At 44.1% G+C, this 21,805-nt stretch overlaps 1 protein-coding gene across 4 annotated transcripts in view; it reads left to right on the top strand.

The window, feature by feature from the left end:
- The first annotated feature begins 6,138 nt into the window (after positions 1 to 6,138).
- Positions 6,139 to 21,805, top strand: part of ZC3H18 (zinc finger CCCH-type containing 18) — a 55,357-nt gene continuing 39,690 nt past the window's right edge. For 3 of the 4 annotated variants that reach the window (XM_066636999.1, XM_066636998.1, XM_066636996.1), the window contains exons 1-4: positions 6,139 to 6,274; positions 12,751 to 12,863; positions 13,732 to 14,352; positions 18,615 to 18,699. In XM_066636999.1, the coding sequence (XP_066493096.1) occupies positions 13,747 to 14,352; positions 18,615 to 18,699 (691 nt within the window). In that variant the 5' untranslated portion in view covers positions 6,139 to 6,274; positions 12,751 to 12,863; positions 13,732 to 13,746. The remainder of the gene's footprint in view (positions 6,275 to 12,750; positions 12,864 to 13,731; positions 14,353 to 18,614; positions 18,700 to 21,805) is intronic. The other variant, XM_066636997.1, reaches the window with a different exon arrangement.

The raw sequence follows: 21,805 nt of genomic DNA, 5'->3' as shown, positions 1-21,805 counted from the left end.
AGAGAACAAAAATTCCCTTTCCTTGAGGAGGCCTCCATGACTGCCACCCAACTGGAAGATACACCACATGCCCCACTGGTACAGCTGTGTCAATGTGGGAAAGTTGGTTAGGATTTGGACCTAAGTGTCAAAAAGGAGCCAGAGAGCAGGGGCAGCTATAAAGTTGCTTGGTTGGGGCCTGGTAGTTCCTGATGTAACATCCTGTGCAAACCGGCTCTAGTACCAGGCAACTGCTTAGCTGGATATTTAGGGCTCAATCCTAACCTCTTATGTCAGTGCTTTCCAGCACTGGCATAGTGGTGACAGTGGGACATGTACTGCATCCTGCAGTTGGGTGTCACTCATGGAGGCCTCCTCAAAGTAAGAGAATGTTTGTTCCCTTACCTCAGAGCTACATTGCCCTTATGTCAGTGCTGGAAAGCACTGACATAAGGGGTTAGGATTGCGCCCTTATTTTAATTTTTCATATTTTTATGCCACCCTTCCTCCAAGGAGTCAGGGTGGTGTACATGGTTTCTTCCCTTGTGCCCTCACAACAACCCTGTGAGACTGAGAGCTTCATGACTGAGCAGGGATTTGAACCTAGGATCTTCAGGTCTAAATCCAACTCCCGAACCACTACGCCATGCTCTTAATCCCGAAACTGTTATACCAAGAAAGGGAAAAGTGACCTGCCAGAGGGCCTGGAGGGTGGTTTTGTATTCATGCAACAGCAAAAAGAACATCAGTGACAATAGTTCTTTGGAGAATGATTGGAGGTCAGAGGTGCTGAGTCAAATTTGCCTTTGGGGATTCAAAAGGAAGATTTCAATGGATTAAAAAGAGCATCAGGGCCAGCACAGAAAGCAGCAGGTGATTCTTCTCTGGGCCTATTAGCAGACTGTGCTGGAGAAAGGTTGGCTGCTGATCTGCGATCCACAGGTATTCCCCTCTTGGTCTCTGTGCTTGTGCAAATGTTTCCAGCATGCAGCCAGAATATGGAAACCATGAAACCAGGATACTCGCATTTATTGATTTTTTTATTCCTTAGATCATACTTAATTTGTTATCATTAGAGTAGGCAAAAAAATCCAGGACAAATATGGATGCTATTAATATTTTTTTTTGCCAGCATTGGAACAGACTGTGTCCTAGAGAACTACCAGACTTGGAACCAACCAGAAGAATAAGGAAGGACTTAGTGCAAAATGTAAACATTGTTGAACTGACAACCGAACCAGTGACCACAGTGCCCTTCAGTTTAACATGTATGTGAATGGAACAATCTGATTAAATATGAATGCATTTACACTTGATGTGAACATGATTCTGTATTTTGTGGGTCTATGGAAGGATTGCTAAGCAAATACAGGTTACAGTCCTGTACACATGATATGATCTATGCACACTTTCCTGGGAGTATGCCCCATTATACTCAATAGAACTCACTTCTGAGTAGTCCTGCATAGGACTGGGCTAATATTGCATTTCTCATTACATCTAGCATATGAATGGAAGTCAATGAGAAAACTCAGGGTGCAATCCTAACCAACATTTCAGCACTGAGGGCAATGCAGCTCCAAGGTAAGGGAACAAACATTCCCTTACCTTGGGGAGGCCTCCATGACTGCCACCCAACTACAGGATGCAGCACATGCCCCATTGCACAGCTATGTCAGTGCTGGAAAGTTGGTTAGGATTTGGGCCTCAGGAACTTAAAATGAGAATGTATCTGAATGTATCTTGCTGAATCTCAGGGCAATGGTCAAAACCGTTGTATCCACTCCTTCTGAGGCTGGAACCATTTCCATGCTCCTGAAAAATTAGCATTCAACTGATTTTTTTAAGCACTCTGATTTACTTAAGTGAAGGATTTGGTTCTGTTTGCATGTATTTCATTAATGAGTGCAGAATCTCGTCTCCCAGCTCTTGTGTCTCATTTTATGCTAATCAATTGAAGGAAGCAGGGCAATCATCTCAAACCAGGCAAAATCTGACCTTTTCTTCAAATGTATAATATTATAAAGAGTATTAAAATGTGCATTTCTACTTCTCTTAAGAATCCCGAAGTGAGGGCCTGTAGCTAATTCTCAGCAAGACCTCTTTGATCCCTGGGGAGCTCGTTTTGTTTAAGATTCTCAAGTTGGGCGCTACAGTCCACTTTCACATGGGTCAGAAGGGCACACTTTTATTCCATAGTGATACACCTGGAGTAAAGTTACCTGCTGACTCTATAATTTCAATCACTTTGGGTAAATAACCAGAATCACTTTTTGGGAATTAATTCTAGACCAGTGATGTGAATATTCATCAGTAAGAAAGAAGATAGATAAGGCTGTGATGATTTAAGAAACTAGTGACTTATTTAAGATATGTGTCACTGGTGACAATTTATCGACAGACTCCTGAAGCAAGCTGAGTGCTTGTACTGTGTATGTGTACATTTTAAGGATGAGATGCACTGGAAGATGAACCCAATCAACAATTGCAAATGGTAATTGATCCTATCTGGAGCCTCAGATGTGCTCTGAGAAATACACAAGGCTCCTAAGAGAGCAACCCCTTTTATTTCAGAGGAAACAGGCAGCACATGGAGCAAGCAAGGTTGCACATGGAGAAGCTATTTTGTCCAAATGATTGGCAGCCCAATCCTATTCATGTCTACTTAGAAGTAAGTCCCATTAGTGTCAATGGGGCTTACTCCCAGGAAACTCCCAGGATAGGATTGGGCTGTGAGACATTGTTTGTGGATGCAGGAGTTCCACTTGCATCTGACAGAATACTTTGTGCTTACCATGTTATCTTTTTAAAGGGGTCAGAGAAGGAAAACATACATGGGGGAACTTCATGCTGAAGTTGGTCTTGGTCACTAAGCAATTTTTCTGGAGTTCAAGCAGCAAACAGACAGGAACATCTAGGATGGCGTTCTCAGATGCACCAGGAAAAGGTCACATTTCTCACAGAATATTTGCTCTACCGTTATTGACTGATTTTATAAAATCAATCCAAAACACCATCACCACATCTTGGGGAAAGAAACACCATCAATCAATTCTGCAAAGAATTTTCTTTTCTCAGCTTTGATTCTGATGCTTAACAAAAGTTTTAGCTTAGCAAAACTTTTGCTTAGTGACTCTGGCATCTCATGTTATGACAGAAAAATGATCTCCACTTTCTCACACCACACACAGCCTCTATTGTGCCCTCCTTTTCCTATTTCTTCTTCTAACCTAAAAATCCCCCATTGTTTTTGCCTTTTCTCATTGAGAAGATAATTCCTTCAACCCCCTGATAATTTTGTTTGCCTTTTCTTTTTCTTTTTTTACACTTTTTCTGGCTGTGCAATATCTGTTTTGAGATGCAGAGACAGAAATATGCATGTATTCCAGATATGCCTGCAGCCTGGAGTTTGTATAAAACCATTATGATACTAGCAGCCTCTCCCCTTTTGTGCACTGCACTGTTTGGAGTAGTAATCAAACAGCACAATCCTAGTCATACCTAATCAGAAGACTGAAGTCAGTGGAATGGAATGGAATTCAATGAAACTTAGCAGTTCACACTGAATTCAGTGGAACTTACCAGCAGCATACCAAGGGCAAGGTGGAGGGTGGTCCACTCCTGGTGCATGCCATGGGGGGGGGCCCACCAGCATTCCTGTCCCTTCAAATGCCTGGTAGACCTGGCCTCCCCCAGGGGATCTCAAGGTGGAGGCCAGGTCTACCCAGGTCTTCAAGCAGCCCAATGCAGGGCGGTGGGAGCAGTCCACATCCTTTACCAGTGGCACTAGGTATGCCACCGGAACTTACTCTCAGGTGTGTTGCAGCCTAATGTTTTTGACTGTGGTATTTACTAGGTCGTGGTATCTGGAAGAAGCAATGTGCAGTAAAATGCAGGTTTGTATCAGCCCTAGCAGATATTAAGGGCGCAATCTGAACCCTTTATGCCAGTGCCCTCCAGCACTGACATAAGGGCAGTGCAGCTCTGAGGTAAGGGAACATTCCCTTACTTTGTGGAGGCCTCCGTGAGTGACACCCAACTGCAGGATGCAGCACACGTCCCATTGGTACCACTATGCCGTTGCTGGAAAGCACTGACATAAGAGGTTAGGATTGCGCCCTAAGAGTTTTATAGGAACTTCACAAATTGCCAGCCTGGCACTGCAGAGTAACCCCCCCCCCCCCGGGAAAATTATCTTACATAAGGCTTGGTTGGTTCCTTCTTTGTTTTTCTTTTACGATGTTTTGTCATCTTGCCTGGCTGACTCTACTAATTATTCATGACATGTACAAGATTGAGGTTCTAAGTGGTTTAACTTTGCATTGTTGTTGAGTTTGGGCTCCCTCTTGTGTTTGACTTTTTACAACAGCTAGTGACAATTCAAAAAGGACAGGTGTGTTAGGTCAGTGAGCATTGCAGTAAAAACCACTGCTGTATCAGTCTTGTACCACTATAAAGTCTTAAGAGCTCAGCTGCTGAAACTGCTATGATGGACTACTATGGGCTCCTTGGACCAGTCCTTGGTGGGCATCATTTATCTTTTTCAACAATAATGCAATGACCCCCTCCCATTACTGTGGCACAGCCATGCAGCAGAGAGGAGGCACTGCACTGCAGCTGCCAAAGCACAGACCTGATCACTGTGCCCCCTGGTCACTGCTAAGGTGACTTACATGGATTGAGTTGAGGGGGGTATGTGAAGGCAGCAGCACTTTTTGGCACCTCATCTTTTTTCACTGCAAGAAGGTGGGCACTGTGCAGGGTCTCAGTGCTCAGCTGTGGAAACTCTAATGGTCCTGGACACTCAAGCCCATGCCCCCACTTGGCCTGCCCCTAACTGTGGGTTCAAATAGCTGAAAAATGCAAGAGCTACACTCTGTGACTGCTCGAGGTAAAGCTTCAATGACTGTATGACCAGTACAGTGAGAAACCACAAAGATAGGAACAGGTGATATGGTCTTTTGGCCCTCCTGCGCCCCTACAGGCAACAGCCATAGGGTACGGTGGAAGGGGGAAGACAATTCACTGATCGAGGAGCAGGTGTGTGATGATGGTCTTCACACACCTGCACTTCTTGTAACTTATGGAGCTTCTTGTCATTTATTCTACTGTTGCTCTCTTGTTCCTTGGAAATCAACAGGTGCAGCTTCTTTCCCTAATGAGTGGGCAGTCAGGGGGAAGCTTCACCTCTTGCACTTTTGCCTGCTAGGTGGGTGACTTTTCATGTCACCATATGTGGGGGCGGAAACAGCTCCCTAGTTAGCGATTTTCCCTCTTCCACTTGGGAACTTCACCTTTAGAATTTCTGCCTGTTGATAACATATTCACATTATTATTATTTATTATAATTTTATAACAATATAATTATAAATAATTATTACATTTATTAATAGTTCTATATTATACACATTAATAATTATTTTATTATATATCATTTAATTATTCATTATTATATAATGAATAATACAGCTATTAAAAGCAAGAGTATTTATAAAATAGAATTAAATATAATTATTTAAGATTATATTTAATCTTGCATTTTAATAGCTATATTATTAATTAATCGATCATTAAACATTAATTAATAAATAATTAATTAGTTAAACATAACTAATTTTAATGAATTAATTTTTAATATATTTAATAATTTTTAATATAATTGTAATTATTAAAATTAGTTATTCTATTTAACTAATTAATCATTAACTAATGATTATTTATTTATAATCATTATAATTAATGATTAATTAATAATAGCTATTAAAATACAAGAGAGTCAGGGGACGGCCACTGTTGACGAAACACTCTGCACATGCTCAGGTGCACTCTTACTTTGGCAACAGAGACTACGCCTAGCTCGTTCTTTACTGGCGCCTCCGCCCTCTCTTGCTCCACCTTGACTACGCAGTGCTCATGCGCGTCCCGAACTCTCTCCCTGCCTCTCAATCAACCGTCTCTAGTTCCCGAGTACCAGTTGCTCCAACGCTGCCCCCTGTGATTGGCTGCTGCGTCTCACATGGGCGGGATCTCCCACCTGTCACTTTCCCCATTGGCCACGCCCACTCTCTTCTCTCGTTGGGGCTGGTTGCGCGCGCATGCGCAGGTCGCGCGCCGGACCGCGCTCTGTGGGGCCGAGGCGGCCCGCCGTCGCGCCCGGATGACGTCACGCCATGGCCGCCTTGCTCTGCCGCCGCTGCTGCTAGAGGCCTCGTCTCGCGCGCCGCCGCCTTCCGGAGCCGCTTTCTCTCTCTCTCCCCCTCGCCCGCCCCCTCCCCGCCCCTTCCCGCCCGGCCAGGTGAGGAGGGCAGGTGTGGCGTCCAGGCCGCGGGAGGCCGCGGGGGGCGGGGTCGGAGCCCTCGAGGGGGCCGGCTGAGCCCCCCACACCTGAAGGGGCGGTATGACGTGGCGGTGCGGTGGGGGCTCCGGGGGGCGGACGGGGAGCCTCCACGCTCAGAGGCAGTCTACCCTCCCCAGTGCTGCCTCTCCAGGGTGGGAGTAGTGGGGGGGGGCTACTACTTCATACCCAGCCAGCCCATTGCCCCGCCTGCCTGGGATAGCCAGCACTGATCTGCAGCAGCTCTCCAAGCATGCAGTCCTGCCCCCACTTCCCTGGGAGTAGGCCCCATTGCCTATAATGGGACTTCTGAGTAGACGTGTGCAGGCTTGGGCTCTGAGGCTGCCATCCTGTCCACACTTTCCTGGGAGTAAGCCACATTGACTGTAATGGGACTTACTTTTGAGTAGGCATACATAGGATTGGGCTCTAAGGCTGCAATCCTATCCACTCTTACTTGGGAGTAAACCCCATTGACTGTAATGGGACTTACTTCTGAATAGACATGCATAGGATTGGGCTCCAAGGCAGAAATTTTCTCTACCCTGTGCAGCTGATCTGACCAGGAGGTTGCTAGGGATCAAACCTGATGCCTTCTGCATGTAAAGCAGGCCACTCTAACCACTGAGCTACAGTCCCTCCCTTTGAAATGGAACTGGCTGTTTCAAGATTTAATTCATTCATGAAGAAGGCAGGGCTTAGTAATGGCTACTGTTGGCTATCATGCATAGTGATGAAAACACGTAGCATAAGAACTGTGTTGGATCAGACCAGAAACCGTCTGCCTGCCTTCCACCCACGTGCAGCCAGATGTCCATGAGCAGGAGCTGAATGCACACCTTTACTTGCTGTTGCACCACTGCAGCTGATATTCAGAGGCTCTCTGCATCTGAACCTGAAGATAGCACATGGCCATAGCCATCATAACTAGTGGCCTGTGATAGACTAACCCAGTGGCCACCACCATATCCTGCGCTAGTGAATTCCAAAGATTGATAATATGCTGCAGGATGGAACAGGAGCCTGAGTCAGGTCTTTAAATCCATTTTGTTAGGATTGTCTGTTCTGACAGGCAGAAGGGTAGATGTAGAAGTAGACACGGTGTACCTTTACCAAGATTCCAAGATTTAACAGTATTGTTATCCAGCTAATCTCCTTTTTCTCCTGTAACTTCTCTCTAGTCATATAACATTAAGATCTTTTTATGTAGAAATCAATGAACTGCAATTGGATTTGTTGTTTTCAAGAGGTGGTAAGTTGGCAAAAAAAAAAGGAAAGAAAAAGACAGAAAACATTGAGCTGGAACAGTGATGCCCATAACATTTGGGAATGTTGAAATGATACAGTCAAACAAAAGTGTGACAGCATTTTTGAGTGACAAGGTTTTTGCAACAATGGAGATGAGAGTGCCCCTTAAACTAGAACCAAATTTCTTAGCTGCCCACTGGGGCAGAAAGATTGAAAAATGCTTTGAACAATTGTGATATTGGTATCTCAGTTCTTGCAGGGCATTCACCAGTGCAGCTCTTCTCAAACTCGCAGGGAGTTTGAGCTCCACAGTAAGTCCTTGCAGGGGTGGGGAAGGCAGTGACACAATCACCAGGATCACATAACTTTGAAGGGGCGCAGGGGCTTGATTGGACTTACCAGAACCTGCTGCAGCCTCCTGGGGTTGTGGGACACCCCGCACCAGCCTCCGCAGGACTCCCCAACATGCGGAGACACACAAAATAACGATCACAACCCACTTCCGGTTTTGTGATCACAAACCAGAAGTGGGTCGCGATTGTTATTTTGAGTGTATTGGGGAGCCCTGTGAAGGCTGGCACTCCCCTCACTCCTGGGAGGCTGCAGCAGACTGGTAAGTTCAGCTAAGCTCCTGTGCCCCTTTAAAGCAACATGATCCTGGCGATCATGTCACTGCCTCCCCTCCCCAGCCCTTAAGGGGGAAGAGGCCAGGTCTCTCTGGCTGGGCTGTTGCGACGCCCCAGTTTGAGAAACACTAAACTATGGTCTTAAAACTACAACCTTGAAAAGAAAACTTGAAACATTCTAATAGGTACTGAATGCCTGATAAGCAGTGTGAGAGATGAGGTAGAAGTTTGCTTCCATTTCTGGATGGGTCTTCCCACAGGGTATGATGTAGGGATTATGGAAGTGGCAGCTGAACTAGGCATTAATCCAGTGGATGTGACATTTGCTGTAAGCAAAGTACTTTGTCAACCACAATCTACTATAAACTTAGAGCTGATATAGCGTAGAAGCTAAGAGTTGATAATTGGGACTTCCCTGACACAAATCACACTTCTGTCATGAACTCACTAGTTCTTGCCTTGGGCAAGCCACTCCCTCTCAACCTCAGTCTTCCCCTTCTGCAATATAGGGATAAAATGTTTACTTACCTTATATGATTGTTATAGGGAATACATCCAAAGTGCTTTGCATGCTCAGAGTACACTAGAGTAGATTAAGATTAATAATTTGTAGTAGCAGTATGATACGATTCAGTCTCCTGCCGCCAAACAAGGCAGTGGGCTGTACCTGCCGAGTGAGCTACTTGTTGCTGCTTCTTGTTGCAACCTTGTCATCGTTGGTCAGTACCTTGGACAGAAAGACTTGGGTAGATGTCATAGTGTTTGAGACAGTGACCAAGTAGATGACAAAATTATCCTGTGATTGCTTGCAAATGTAACACATTATGAAAGAACCGCCTCTGAAACAGCTGTGGTGTTGCTGGCCATGTGGACAGTTTTGTTATTAGCTTTCAGTTCTTGTTTTTTTATTCAAATGTGGGGCTGGAGAAATGTCTTGCACCTAGTAAACCATCTGCAGGTGTCTAAAGAACGGATCATGCCTGTGAAAACAGTTGATAGTGGCAAAAGCAGACCCTTGGAATGCTTTGCCAACCCTGTGCATTGTTCTGTTAGCATTTCATAATCCCAGTACTAATCTTTAAAGCTGGCAGTATAGATTGTGTTAGATTTTTGAGGAGTTGAAGGAAGCTTTTGAGATTTCTCTTCCCTTGATGTTATTCCAGTGAACCACTTCAGAAAATATTTACCCCTTCCTTTGTTTATCTGAGATCTAACTAGGGCCATTATTGACTGGAAAGCACACTGCTTCTAAAAGCATAAGACAAAAAGATGTATTAGGTTTCAGTGGTCTATTCTGAGAATAATGTAGTATTTATTAAAATACTTGTATCCCGCTTTTCAGCCTCTGAACAGGTCAGCAATACAGGCAGTAAGGACTAAATCTTGTTCTCTTTTCTAATGTTATTTGTGTGACCAAAATTTTTCATTTGTCAGGACATATTACCTTTCTGTGTTTTTTTTCTCCAGAATTGGCCTGTTTAAGTTAGTTTAATCTGTTAGTATGGGTTCTCTATCTGCCTCAGTCTTCCTATAGGTTTGTTAATACCTAGTTGGTCAACTGTGGTGGATAAAGATCACTTGCAGGTGACCAAGTAAGAAAAAGTCTTACATCTTTGAGTAAGTGAGCCAAGCTGTATTTACAGGGAGGGCAACCCCAATCCTCACACCTAAATTGCTAGCTATTTGTTTCTGCTCCCAAATTAATCAATTTACTAACCCTGATCAAGTGGGAAGGGTTTCATCAAGGCTATTGTGACATTTCACAACCTTCAACCCTGTTCATTTTGCCTTGTGGGGTTGTTTTAAAACTCAGCAACTGAAGGGAGGTACTGTATAAAACATACCATACATGGGTGGGGGAGAAGCAGTATTTTTCTCTGGTTTCTGTTGCTATGATCCCTCCATTTCACAGACTCGAGAGACTTCTGTTGATTTGCTTCAAGGCTTTTGTGTCCCTGAGGTGTCTGGGAATCATTGTTTATAAACTAGTACCTCTTCCATTCATGTATCTAAAAAGGTTCAGAGAAGCCATGTGTGTATCTGGGTTTTAAGTCTTCTGAACTCCAAAAGGCCAAGACTCTGTATATGTAATGCTGTGTTAGAACAGCTCTTCAACAAAATGCCTTTAGTTCTGTTGATAAAATAGATTTAGGCATTACCCCAGGAAGACAACTTGATCACATGATCCCAAATTGTTTGCTATTCAGCTGTCTGATTGGACCAGGCTAAGAAGTATCTTAGCTTGTCTTCATCTGTTGCTTTGCAGTTTTTGTAAGCAAACTGCCATGTATTGTAGGGTGATTTCTTGGGGAGTTAAAGCAATTTTAAATTGTAATTGGGGGGGGAGCTGTACAGTCAGCTATCAGTGATATATGTTACTGAGCTCTACTTTGGGTTTTAAGTGCCTTCAAAATGACTAATTTGTGAGAAACATGTCCATGCTACACTACTGCCCTGAGCCATGATTAATGGGAGGCAATTAGTAGCATTCCAGTTTCCTTACGCTCCTAATAATATCACCTCCTTTGAATGAGCTTTAGGAGTCTAGGCCTTAAACATTCAAATCTGGCCCAGAATGCGATCTACAAATTCTCTCTAGTAGACTGAGGTTACTAAATTCAGTTAGTACTAGTAGATCAGCTTTTGTCTTCAGTGTCCACTTTTATTCCTCAGTTTGCATGCAGGACAGAAGATGCTATTACAGCATTCTAAGCAAAAAAAAATTTAAAGTTGAAGTTTCTTGTACAAATGGCCAGTGCAGTGGAAACAGCCACTCAGTGTTTGCCGCTGTTCACCTTCTTCACACTTCTGGAATGCCAGCAATTCAATTTGTTCTCCTAATGAAGAGCCCAAAAGTCTGGCGTCCAGGCTGCAGTCAAGACTAGCTCAGAATTGTTGTTTCTGGAGGAGAGGACTTCTGGGCAATGCAGACAAGAAGTGTTTCCTTGTCAAACATTTTATTTCCATGCACTGATGCAGAAAATAACCTTTTCCTTACTTTTTGTGTGGGAAAAATACTCTGTTTCTAAGATGCATTTTTCCACAAATTGTTATTTCTAGCATAATACAATATCAACATAATACAGTTGAAGTGGGCAATTGAAAAGATTAACTTTTTAAAAGATGATTATTTCAAAGACGTGTGTGTTTGTGTGTGTGTGTGTGAGAGAGAGAGAGAACATAACTGAGATTTTTAAAATATGTCTATAAATCACACATACACAAGACTCTCTCTTTAAAAAATGGTGGGGGCACATTTCAACTGGAGTGGGACCTTTTCCATAGTACCCCAATGTAGTGAAATTCAGTTCTCACATAGCTCCTACTTCTATCTCTCTGTTGTTTGGCCTTTAAAAGGTCTGTAAGAATGTTCTGGCTTTGGCAATTAGGAATTGATTTATGTTTTGTCCTCTCCAGTACTGTGTTTATTTGTTTTCTCGTACTGCATTGTTGAGTCCTCAGGATGTGGGGATGGCAGTGCCCCTCTGAACACTCATCCTCTCTGGGTGAAGACAGAGCAGGAGAGGGTCCTGGCTGCCATGCCCTGTTTGTGGACTTCTCAGAGGCAACTGGTAGATTGCTGTAGGAAACCGGATTCTGACCCAGGAAGACCTTTGGCTTGATCCAGCAGGAGTGCTCTGCTCTTATTTATGTTGTGAACTGTTGTGATGAAGGTTTTTAGGAATAATTAAATGAAAATTGTTATATGAATAGTGGTACAGAAATGATAAGCCAATTGGGGTGACTCAAAACCAGAATTACATTTCATCCAAATTGAAGACTTTCAAAGTGCTCCTTCCTACTTGCCCTTTGAGGATTTTTTCCCTTTAAATACTACATGCTTCAGTGCAAACATGAAAGAAATGTTTTAAAAGGGCAGAAAAGAACTGTGTGTGCTAGAATTTGGCTGGGACTTGAGGTTAAATATTCCTGCTCCTATTTAATGGACCTGATTAGCTGTGTTGATCTAGCTTCTTTTTTAAGTCACCCCAGAAGAGAAGCTGCTTAAGTTTTTAAAACAAAAAAAATCAGCTGGAGGAGCAGTTCAAAGAGCAGGACTGGTTCAGTGTGAAGGGGGGGGCTTGATGTAAGGTGGTGATTTGCCTGGAGTAACCCATGGTGTGCTTTATAGAGTCATTGTTAGGAGAAAGATGAGATAATGGTAGAAGCCTACAGAATGAGTAGCCACCTGATGCTGCCTTCTGTAAGTGCATCTTACAAAGTATTGTCTCCATTGACTGTCCATGGCTCTCCAACAGCGGTTCATGCATGCAAAGCGTGTGTGCTACTGCTGAGTTGAAACCTCCCTCCTCTTGACATCTTGATTATTTCTCTGTCCCGTCTTCTCCAGGCTGAGCTTCTTCCCACCCTAGCCACCTGTTTGGGACCTGCCAGTCCCTGGAACCTGAGAAGTCTGTCATCCCTCCCCCTCCTCCAACAGCTGCTGCCATTGCTCCTTGTTTTGTTTTATTTCTTTAAAAATGTTTGTCCTGCCTTTCCACCCTTATGGGAGCTACATAAATAGATTAAAAAACCGATAAAGTACTTTGTTCTTTGTTGCAGGAGTACACAGTGTAGATGCCTCTGTACCTGGAGTTGTCACTGCTGCCCTGCGTGTCTTTAACATTCCTTTGTTTGAACTTCTCTTGTTAAGCTGAAGAGTTTGGGACACCAAGGTACACTCTTCCCATCCTGACCAGCATTCTCCCAGGGGCAGAGAGTTGACTGGTGAAATGACAATGGAAGGTTCTGCCAAAGTAAATTTGTCAGACCTTAAGGTGTTGCAAGACCCTTTCTTGGTTTTGCTGTAACAGTCTAACTCCACTCTCCCTCTAGAATTTACTATCCAGATGTAGTGTTCTGCCTTGAACCCTCAGGCCAGAAATCCAGTGTAGAGCTGAGTACTTTGTGTCATGCTTTCAAACATTCTGATTTAGAGTAGGTTTGTGAATTAAGTAAAAACATACATATTTTGACTTCCCATGAGCTTACCCTTCCACAGCTGAGTTTTCAAAAACACCTTTGTATTTCATTATGTTGTATTTGAGAAGGGGAGGGACTGTAGAGTAGCGGGTGGATATGGAGAATGGAGCTGGATGACAGTAGAGTGGAGTCATGAGGGAGGAACAGGCTGCTGTGCAGAGTATTTAAACTTTCCTCCAGACCTCCCAAGCCTAGAGTTTGTGTGGACATCACCATGTTTTCCTCCATAAGGGACAGAAACTCATGTTTTGTAATATGCTGGGAATCACGTTTTTCTCACGCATCTGGACCAGGCCACAGATTTATTGCTTTCAACCAATGTGTCGTTTAATTGATATCATCTGGTCAATGTATCTAAGACCAGCAGAAAACCTGGTTTCATGAAAAATACTGTCAGGTGACTGTTCCCCCCTCTCTCTGGTCATAAGCTGCAGTCTTACATTTGGGGAGTATGTGCACCTGATAGCCATGAAGTGTAGCAATGGCTGTGGTTTAAAACTGGACAGTTAAGTTCTGAACCCTTTGTTGTCCCATCCAGTTATTTCTTTTTCTCTCTTGCAGATTTAGCAGGCCCTGATGGATGTTTCTGAAAGCCCTGAGCAAAATCCCTGCTCTCCTGACGAGAAGGTGGAGGAGGAGGAGGATAACCAGCGGCTCTCACACGACGACATCCTGAAAGACAGCGGCTCTGACCAGGATGGAGAAGATGTGCAGAACACCCACTTGGGGGAAGAAGAAGAGGAAGATCCAGCCAGAGTGTTGAGCGTTGAGGAGGAGGAGAATCACTCCGATGAAGAGGATCGCTTGAGTGACTCGAAATCTCAGGACTCTGAGAATAATGAGCAAAGCCGGGAGTTGAAGGGTCCTTTGTGCGTCAAAGAAGATGAGGAGGACAGAGCAAATGACCTTGGCGATGAAGCATCCTCAGTCACTCGGGAGCTGGACGAGCACGAACTGGACTATGATGAGGAGGTTCCCGAGGAGCCAAACACAGTTGCTGCTGACGACGAGACCGACAAGGCTGGGGGGGAGGAGGAGGAGGACGAGGAGAAGGGAGATGAGGCTCCTGACGATGAGAAGAAATCTGGCACTAAAAGTGATGATGAAAAGGATGGGGAGGAGTCCCTCAAGGAGAAGAAGAAAGAGGAGGATGATGGAGAGATTGATGATGGCGAGATCGATGTAAGCTCAGCCTCTCCTCTCAGTTTGAGTTATGTCCCCCATGTTGAGTAGGATTGGTGTCACTGCAGGAATGAGACACCTCCTCCTCCCATGGGTCATTGTTGACCGAGAGGAATCTTAAACACAGCTTGTGATTTCAGGGCAGTGCCATGTTAGGAATGGCTGGACCATGTCAGTTTTATCACACCAGGCACCCTCGTCCTTGGGGGGAGGGGAATTAAAATCAGGTGGTTGGCAAAATGAACAAATAACAACCAGCCTAGGCCGGAGTCCAGGGGTGGTTTTATGGGCTCCATAGAGGTGTGGGAAAGCACTTCCAAACATGCTGCATTTCTGTTCCTTCCCCACCAAGCATCCCAGAATATGCAGATTAACAGTGGCAATGGCGGCAGTAGCGAAAAACCTTGTTTGGTTAGCTGTTCCACACTTTTTTGTTCCTTGCTCTGTTCTGTGCCAGCATTCCTGCTCTGTCCCTTTCACTTTTCTGTACCCCACCTAATCTCTGTGGGGTGGCCCATCTAAGCAGTTTAGATATGAGTGTGGAAGATACTGAAATTTCTAGGGTTTCTTTTACATTTTTTGGAATCAACACAATAACGTTATTGTGACTGGGAGGTATTAAGGAAAAGAGAAGCAGATGGCATGTTTTGCATGTAGAAGGTCCTATGCTCAGTCCCTGCCATCTCTGGTTAAGAGGTTGTGCAGAAGCTCTCTTTCTGCCTGAGGTCCTGGAGAACTGCTGGTCAAAGCAGGTGTCCTGGGGCTAGAAGGATCAGTGGGGTGATTCTGTGTAAGGCAACTTCATAAGGTAACACTCAGTTATTGTTTCTGGATCCTGAGTATTCTGCTCCATGTATTCGGTGGGACCTGTCAAACTCCAAGGTGCATCATTTGATAATTCCCTTTGATCTGCTTGTTGATTGTATATGTGTCTTCTCAGGAGGGTTAGGCAGCCCATGTCTATTCACATAAACTTGGCATTTCTGCATTATGTATTGCCTTAAAACCTACCTGCTCCTCAAGGGGGATGTGAGTCACCCTGTTAATTGAAGGCATAACCTATCTTGGAAGGGTTTGTGGTGGGATTCTTAATCCAGTAAGCTTTTGAATTGCATGAGGTTCTGTCTGATAAACACAAGATTAGACTGCCTTATGGGCAGCTTTCAGACATAAGCCTGCAGTATTCATCCCTGTTGTCTCCCTTATTGACTCTTCTTCAGTACACTTTTCTTCCATCTTTACTAGATTAGCAGGTTTGCAGAAAGCTCACACAGGTCTTCAGAAAGCAGTTGGTTGCATTGTTCTTTTTGCGTTTGGAGGTGTATGGAGGCTTTGCTGTTTCCAGGGGGTGTGTGTGTGTGCAAGTTTCCTTACTCTGTTTTTTTGTTTTTTTTAATTGGTGCTGATTCTACAGGATAAATAAACTGCAGATGTACAGTTTATGTATAAACTGTATATTTGTAGCCCCACAAATATATTTATATTAGTTGGAATTGCTCCTCAGCCAATCTCATCCTAGACAGTAACCAAGCACCTATGTCATCACGGAATGTTTGTAAACCTTCTAGTTTGTTAGAGGGAGGCTGTTGGCAATACATTGTTGATAAGTGGAAGCAACTTTGAAGAAAATAAGAAGTACTTTTGAATTGGAGAAAGACATTAAGATGGCAGGAACATATAAATTTATGAAACAGCCTTGTCGAACTATGAGTCCATCTAGCTCAGTGTTTCTCAAACTATGGGTTGGGACCCTCCAGTGGATCGTGACCCAATTTTGGGTGGCTCATAAAAAGTTTTTGAAACATTTAGAAAAACTTTGCAAACAACCTTACCAGTTTGCAGAAGAAAATCATTAGCTAGAATGCTAAGCTGTGATATGAGGTAATCTTCCTTCCCCCAAGTTAATGTCACATTTTCCTATTTTTCTCTGGTAACAGTCATGCCGTAGATAATGCTTGAAATCCAGTTTCAGCCGTTTTGTCTGGCATGGAAGTCCCTAACTCTACATCTTGCTCTCCAGTTCAGCCTTTTAGGTACCTTGGAATGACTATCAGTGTTTGGAGAAACAGTCCTTGAACATTTCTAGGGAGACTCTAGCAAACATCTGTACACACGTACTATATGTAAGGTCTCTAGCAGCTGCAGGAGCATAAGACCCTGATTATTAATTACTAATTTATTAATTGATATTAATAAATAAAATGTTTCTATTTCTCATTTTTGGCTAGTAGGTTGCAATAGATTGGAGTTACAATAGATTGTTTTAAAAAATGGGACCTGGTGCTAAAAAGTTGGAAGCACTGATCTAACTCAACAGTGTTTACTCTAGCTCTCCAAGGAGAAGCCTTTCACAGCCCTATTAACAGCAGATGAGACCTGCTTCCATCACTAAGGTCTAGCCCTTCTCTAAAAGAGATGAATCTCTCACTTTCTGCATGCAAAGCATGTGATCTACCACTGAGCTCTGCCCTCATTTGTTTTTGGTCTTGTTTAATTTTACTGTCTAGTTTTTTTGAAGTTATTAATTTTTTTAGGTTGCTGTAAAGGACTTGCAAAAGTCTCACTCAATGTGTCTTGCTGGGCAGCGGCTTTCGATTTTGCCGCGAAAGTGAGAGCCAGGCTATGTGGCAATTCAATGCTCTGTTTCCCAAAATAGGGATAAAAAGGGAGGGGGGATGTTGTGGCAGCGAACAGTGAAATGGTTTTAACGCCTACTGTTGAAAGCTGCTCGGAACATAGTTGGACTTTAAGCTTAATAGTGTGTAACCTCTCCTACATATCTGGCATCCTACAGATCTGATGTTAGGAAAAAGTCAGATACAAAGCACTTCTGTTGTTCTGCACCAAATTTAGGGGTAGCAGGAGGCAGAATCCAAATTCTGCTCCAGGTGAGCTTATGAACTGTGCTGAAAGTAACTGATGCACATCAGGCAATGTCCGCAGGCGTGCAGCTTTCTGCTTTCCTTGGCACCTAGCTCTGTAGATTTTGGAGACTCTCCAGTATACTTTTAGCAGTGTTGCAGAAGAGGAAGGTTACCAAAGTGAAGTAGTGCAGCTTGAGCAGAAAGGAGCCTGGTGGGTGGCAGGAACTAATATTTGTGTAAGACACAGGCTCTCTGGCCTTTTCTCTTCAATCTGTCCTCCTGCCTGACTACCTTTAAGGACACCCCTTGCACCTAATAGTTGCCACAAACTGGGCTAATAGTTGCCACAAACAGTGGAAAGAGGAGCAGGAATGTCAGGTACTCTTTAACTCAGGGGTGCTCAATAGGTGGATCGCGATCTACCGGTAGATCGCAAGGCAAAATGAGTAGATCGCAGAGTGCCGACCCCCCCCCTTTCAGGTGCCTCTGGGAGGAAACGCCGGGGTAAGGCCCATTGTACTCAATGGGGCTTACTCCCAGGTAAGTGTGGCTAGGATTGCAGCCTCACAGCCTAATCCTAGGCATGTCTACTCAGGAGTAAGTCCTGTTATACTCAGTGGGGCTCAAGGTACACCAACATACATTGTACACATAAATGTCATATGATGGCACGAACATTGTAAAAAAAAACTCTGGTAGATCTCCTGGCCTTGCTGGGTTTCAAAGTAGCTCTCGAGCCAAAAAAGTGTGAGCACCCCTGCTTTAACTGAACTAGGGGGTTTCCTGTTTGTGCACATGTGTGACAAATGAAAAACATGTCTGCCATTCCACAGGCAAATCGGGGTGCGCGAAGCCTCTCCCAATGCCTGTGGAGTGGCAGGCAGATTTCTCTTACACAGGTGGCCCAGGCTCCCACAGCAGACATTGTGTGCACTATTTTGAATTAGTGAGGAACTGCAGGTCCTTTCTTTGGATCGTGATGTCAGTGGTGGATTTCGGTGGATCAGGTCCTAGGAGAGGGAGATTTGGTGGTGGGTCCTCAATATCATTATTTTCTTTCATTTATTTCATTTGTATTTATTATTTATTGGGTTCATGGCACAAGGAAGGTTGAGGAACACTGGTCTAAGTTGACTAACAGCAGCTCTCCAAGATTTCAGGCAGAGAAGTGTCATTCCCAGCCCTTCCAAGGGCTTGACCCTGGGAACTTCTGCACCCAAAGCATGTGCTATGCTTATCTCAGACCTGCAACCCATCCTCAGTCCATGTTGAGCTCTACCAGTGTACCAGTTCTTGGACACCTCAGTTGAGTTGGGGTGCTTATGCTCAAGGGTTGGGGTGAAGTCCACTTGGTTAATTTTTGTTTCTATTGTGTATGCTTCTTCTACTGTCTTTCAGGATGATGATCTGGAGGAGGGAGAGGTGAAAGACCCCAGTGATAGGAAAGTGAGGCCACGCCCCACCTGCCGCTTCTTCATGAAAGGTAGGAGCAAGTCCCTGAGTGCTTCCCACCGTCAAGGCTGCTGAGGCAGCTGTCCAACTTCTGCATGTGTTGCATAGCCAGGGTCATTCTCTTGGCAAGTCACACCCCATCAAGAGTCTCCTTGTTGCCACAGTGAGCATCACTCCAGGCCTTCAAGTTGACTAGAATGGAGCCCTGATGGATCAGAGCAAAGGTCTTCCTAGTTCAGATGCCCACATGGGGAGCTCATGGACATGGAAGGCAGTAACTTCATCTGCTCTCACTGCACTCCCTCAGAGTTTTCAGGGCTGTGTTGCCTCTGAACGTGGACGTTCTGTCAAGTTGTCTTGACTGACAGCCATTTCTTTTTGTCTGCATGAACCCCAGCTGCCAAATTTTGAGACAGATCTTGGTGTTGCATAGCAAGAAACTATGGCATGTAAGTGGAGCAAGAAAGGAACAGAAGGAGGTGGAACAGGGCAGGGAAAAGTTACATGATAATTAGTTTGTTGGTTCATTCAATTTGTTGTAATCAGCAAAACTAGCAAAGTATATGCAAGCTGCAACAACAGTAAAAAATATTAGCAATAAGCAAAATCCCGTTTCAAAGATAAACGCAGCCAGGATGAGCATAAATATGAGCAGCAGATCAATAGCAAAGGAAGTATTTCATTGTCTTGGTGGAAAGTAAATTGAAGCCCTTCACCTCTAACTAAAGCCCGGGAGAGAGAATTAAACCTCCCCCTCCTGAGCCAACCCACCCTCTCCCCATGGCAAGGTCCTACACAAACAACTCATCCTCTCACCTTGAAATTACAAGGAAGGCCATTACCTGCTAGGGAAGGCTGTAGAGCCTTCTTGTTTTGCCAAGCCTTTGGGGGCAGGTTTAAATTTTCTGTGTTTGCTTTGCCTAGTACAAAATTTTCTTGTGGTTTTCATAATTGTTCCTATTTATCACTTGTGTTTTTAGTATCAGCTTGTGGTGAAAATATCTGACTTTTCCCTATTTTGTGGATTATTTTTCACCTGCTTTGGACATCTCTAGCACCTCAGAGGCATCTGTGATGCTTCTACTTCCTAAAGGGACAGCTAAGTCACTCATGGTTGCCTTGTTGCGGGGATGGTTATTGTTTGAGTGTTGCCTTCTTTCCCAACTGACCAGTAAATCAAAGATCTGACCTGAAGGCCACCCAGTTCCCAGGAGTGGGAGAGTCAAATGGAGCTCAAGTCTCCAGGTGAAACCTGGTGAATGCCCACAGGTTGTGATAAGCAGGGTCATGCACACCATTTACACAATGGCCTGGATCTCATGTAAGGAGCATCCAGTGCTCTGTAGGAACTTACCTACCCATCCTGCAAATAACAAATGCAATGCTGCAAAATGAGTAAGGGAAAGAAAGAACCTGGAAAGCACAAATCAGGAGTTTGCCACCTCTCTTTCCCCTTTTGATAAGAGTCTTGTTTTCTTACAGTAGCATTTTTCTTTCCTTTGTTTTGATATTTACAATATCTCCTTTAAGCCATTTCTGCCAGTGTTGCATATATGCAACAGGAATCAAATGTCTACACCTGTGGACTGGGCAGAAATGGGTTAATAAACTTTTCATTTTACCTGCTTGGGCTTTTAGTTCATTCAGGAGGGAGCAGGTAACCTCATCTCTCAGGCTTCCTACACTTCTTTGTTTTTGAGGAGACTCCTGATATTGGGGACTCCCCATAACTTTGGAGGGAGGTTTTCCCAAGCCAGCCGCCTGGCTGCATTCTCTCTAGCTTTGGGTGGAGGTAGCAAGAACTACCTTTCCCCAGTTCATTCTCAGTTTACCCAATTGAAAGGGTGAAGCAGGGAGGTTGTGGGTGCAGTTGCTGACCTCTAAATACTGCACTTGTCTTGCCCTGTATCTTTCTTTACACAACCGTTCTGAGCTTTCTGGAAAGCAGTTTAACAATGGTTTTAATATATATTTTAAAAAGTTTTTTTTTTTACATTTATTCATTTATCTGTATTCTGCCATTCAGTCTGCAAGGAGGCCCCCAAAATAGCAAATGACATTTTAAAAGTACAATACAATAATAAAACTCGCAGTTCTCCTGGGAACTTCTTTGTCCTTTTACTCATAGCAGCTGAAAACAACACCCAACTCCAGAGGGAGCCCCCCTCCCCCACAACTCACTGTGATTCCCACTCCAGCTTTGGGGGCAAAAATAACATTACACAGGGCAGCCTGATGAGGTGACACCTGCGCAATTCACCTGATTAAGTATAGTGAATACACAAAACACGATGTTAGGTTTTTCCATCTGTCCTATTTAATAAATGTTCAGTGAAGACCATTGATCTGAAAAATCTCCTTCCCCACTTCTGAAAACTCATTTAAGTTAACCAGCACTTAGTTAAACGTAGTTAAGTTAATCAGCATCAGGTGTGGAGAGAAGTTCAAATTGACATTCTTCTTCCAGTGATTAAAAAACAATACTGCAGTGTGGTCCTGTGGGGTGCAGTGCAGAGCAGCAAAAATGGGCAGTTCAGTGAGCAGTGTTTACTGTTGTCTTCACTCTGGATGCTAGTAGAAGAACCAAGAAATTGAATGTCAAGTGATTGTGCCTGACCTTTGTCTGCTAAGGCAGTGGTTCTTGAACTTTTCCAGCTCGCGCCTCCCCTGATCCTTGTAGCCATTGGCTACAGCTCCCCATTACAGCACCTCACCTCAATTACCCCCAAAATGGGGAGGAACGTGTTATACATGAGAAACACTAGAAAGTGTTATACACTAGAAACAAGACTGCCAGCACTCTGAGGCTGCAATCCTAACCACACTTACCTGAGAGTAAGCCCCATTGAACAAAATAGGACTTACTTCTGAGTAGACCTGGTTAGGATCGTGCCCTGAGTTTGTTAGCAGCACACCTGGAGGGTTTGGGAAAGGAAGGGGGGAAGTGATGAATTTGCTGGGGGAGGGGAAGACTTTGTTTTGTGTGTATCTGCTAATTGCAAACTGAAGCAAACTGAGACCTAGAGACTGTTTGGCTGGAATCCTAACCCCACTTTCCTGGGAGTAAGTCCCATTAAACATAATAGGACCTACTTCTGAGTAGACCTAGCTAGGATTGTGCCTTTTGTCTTACAATA

This window comes from Tiliqua scincoides, chromosome 9, assembly GCF_035046505.1.
Source record: "Tiliqua scincoides isolate rTilSci1 chromosome 9, rTilSci1.hap2, whole genome shotgun sequence".
In the NCBI taxonomy this organism is placed as follows: Eukaryota; Metazoa; Chordata; class Lepidosauria; order Squamata; family Scincidae; genus Tiliqua; species Tiliqua scincoides.
Note: the sequence above shows the minus strand (reverse complement) of the source record. Positions and strands in the feature narration are given on the sequence as shown.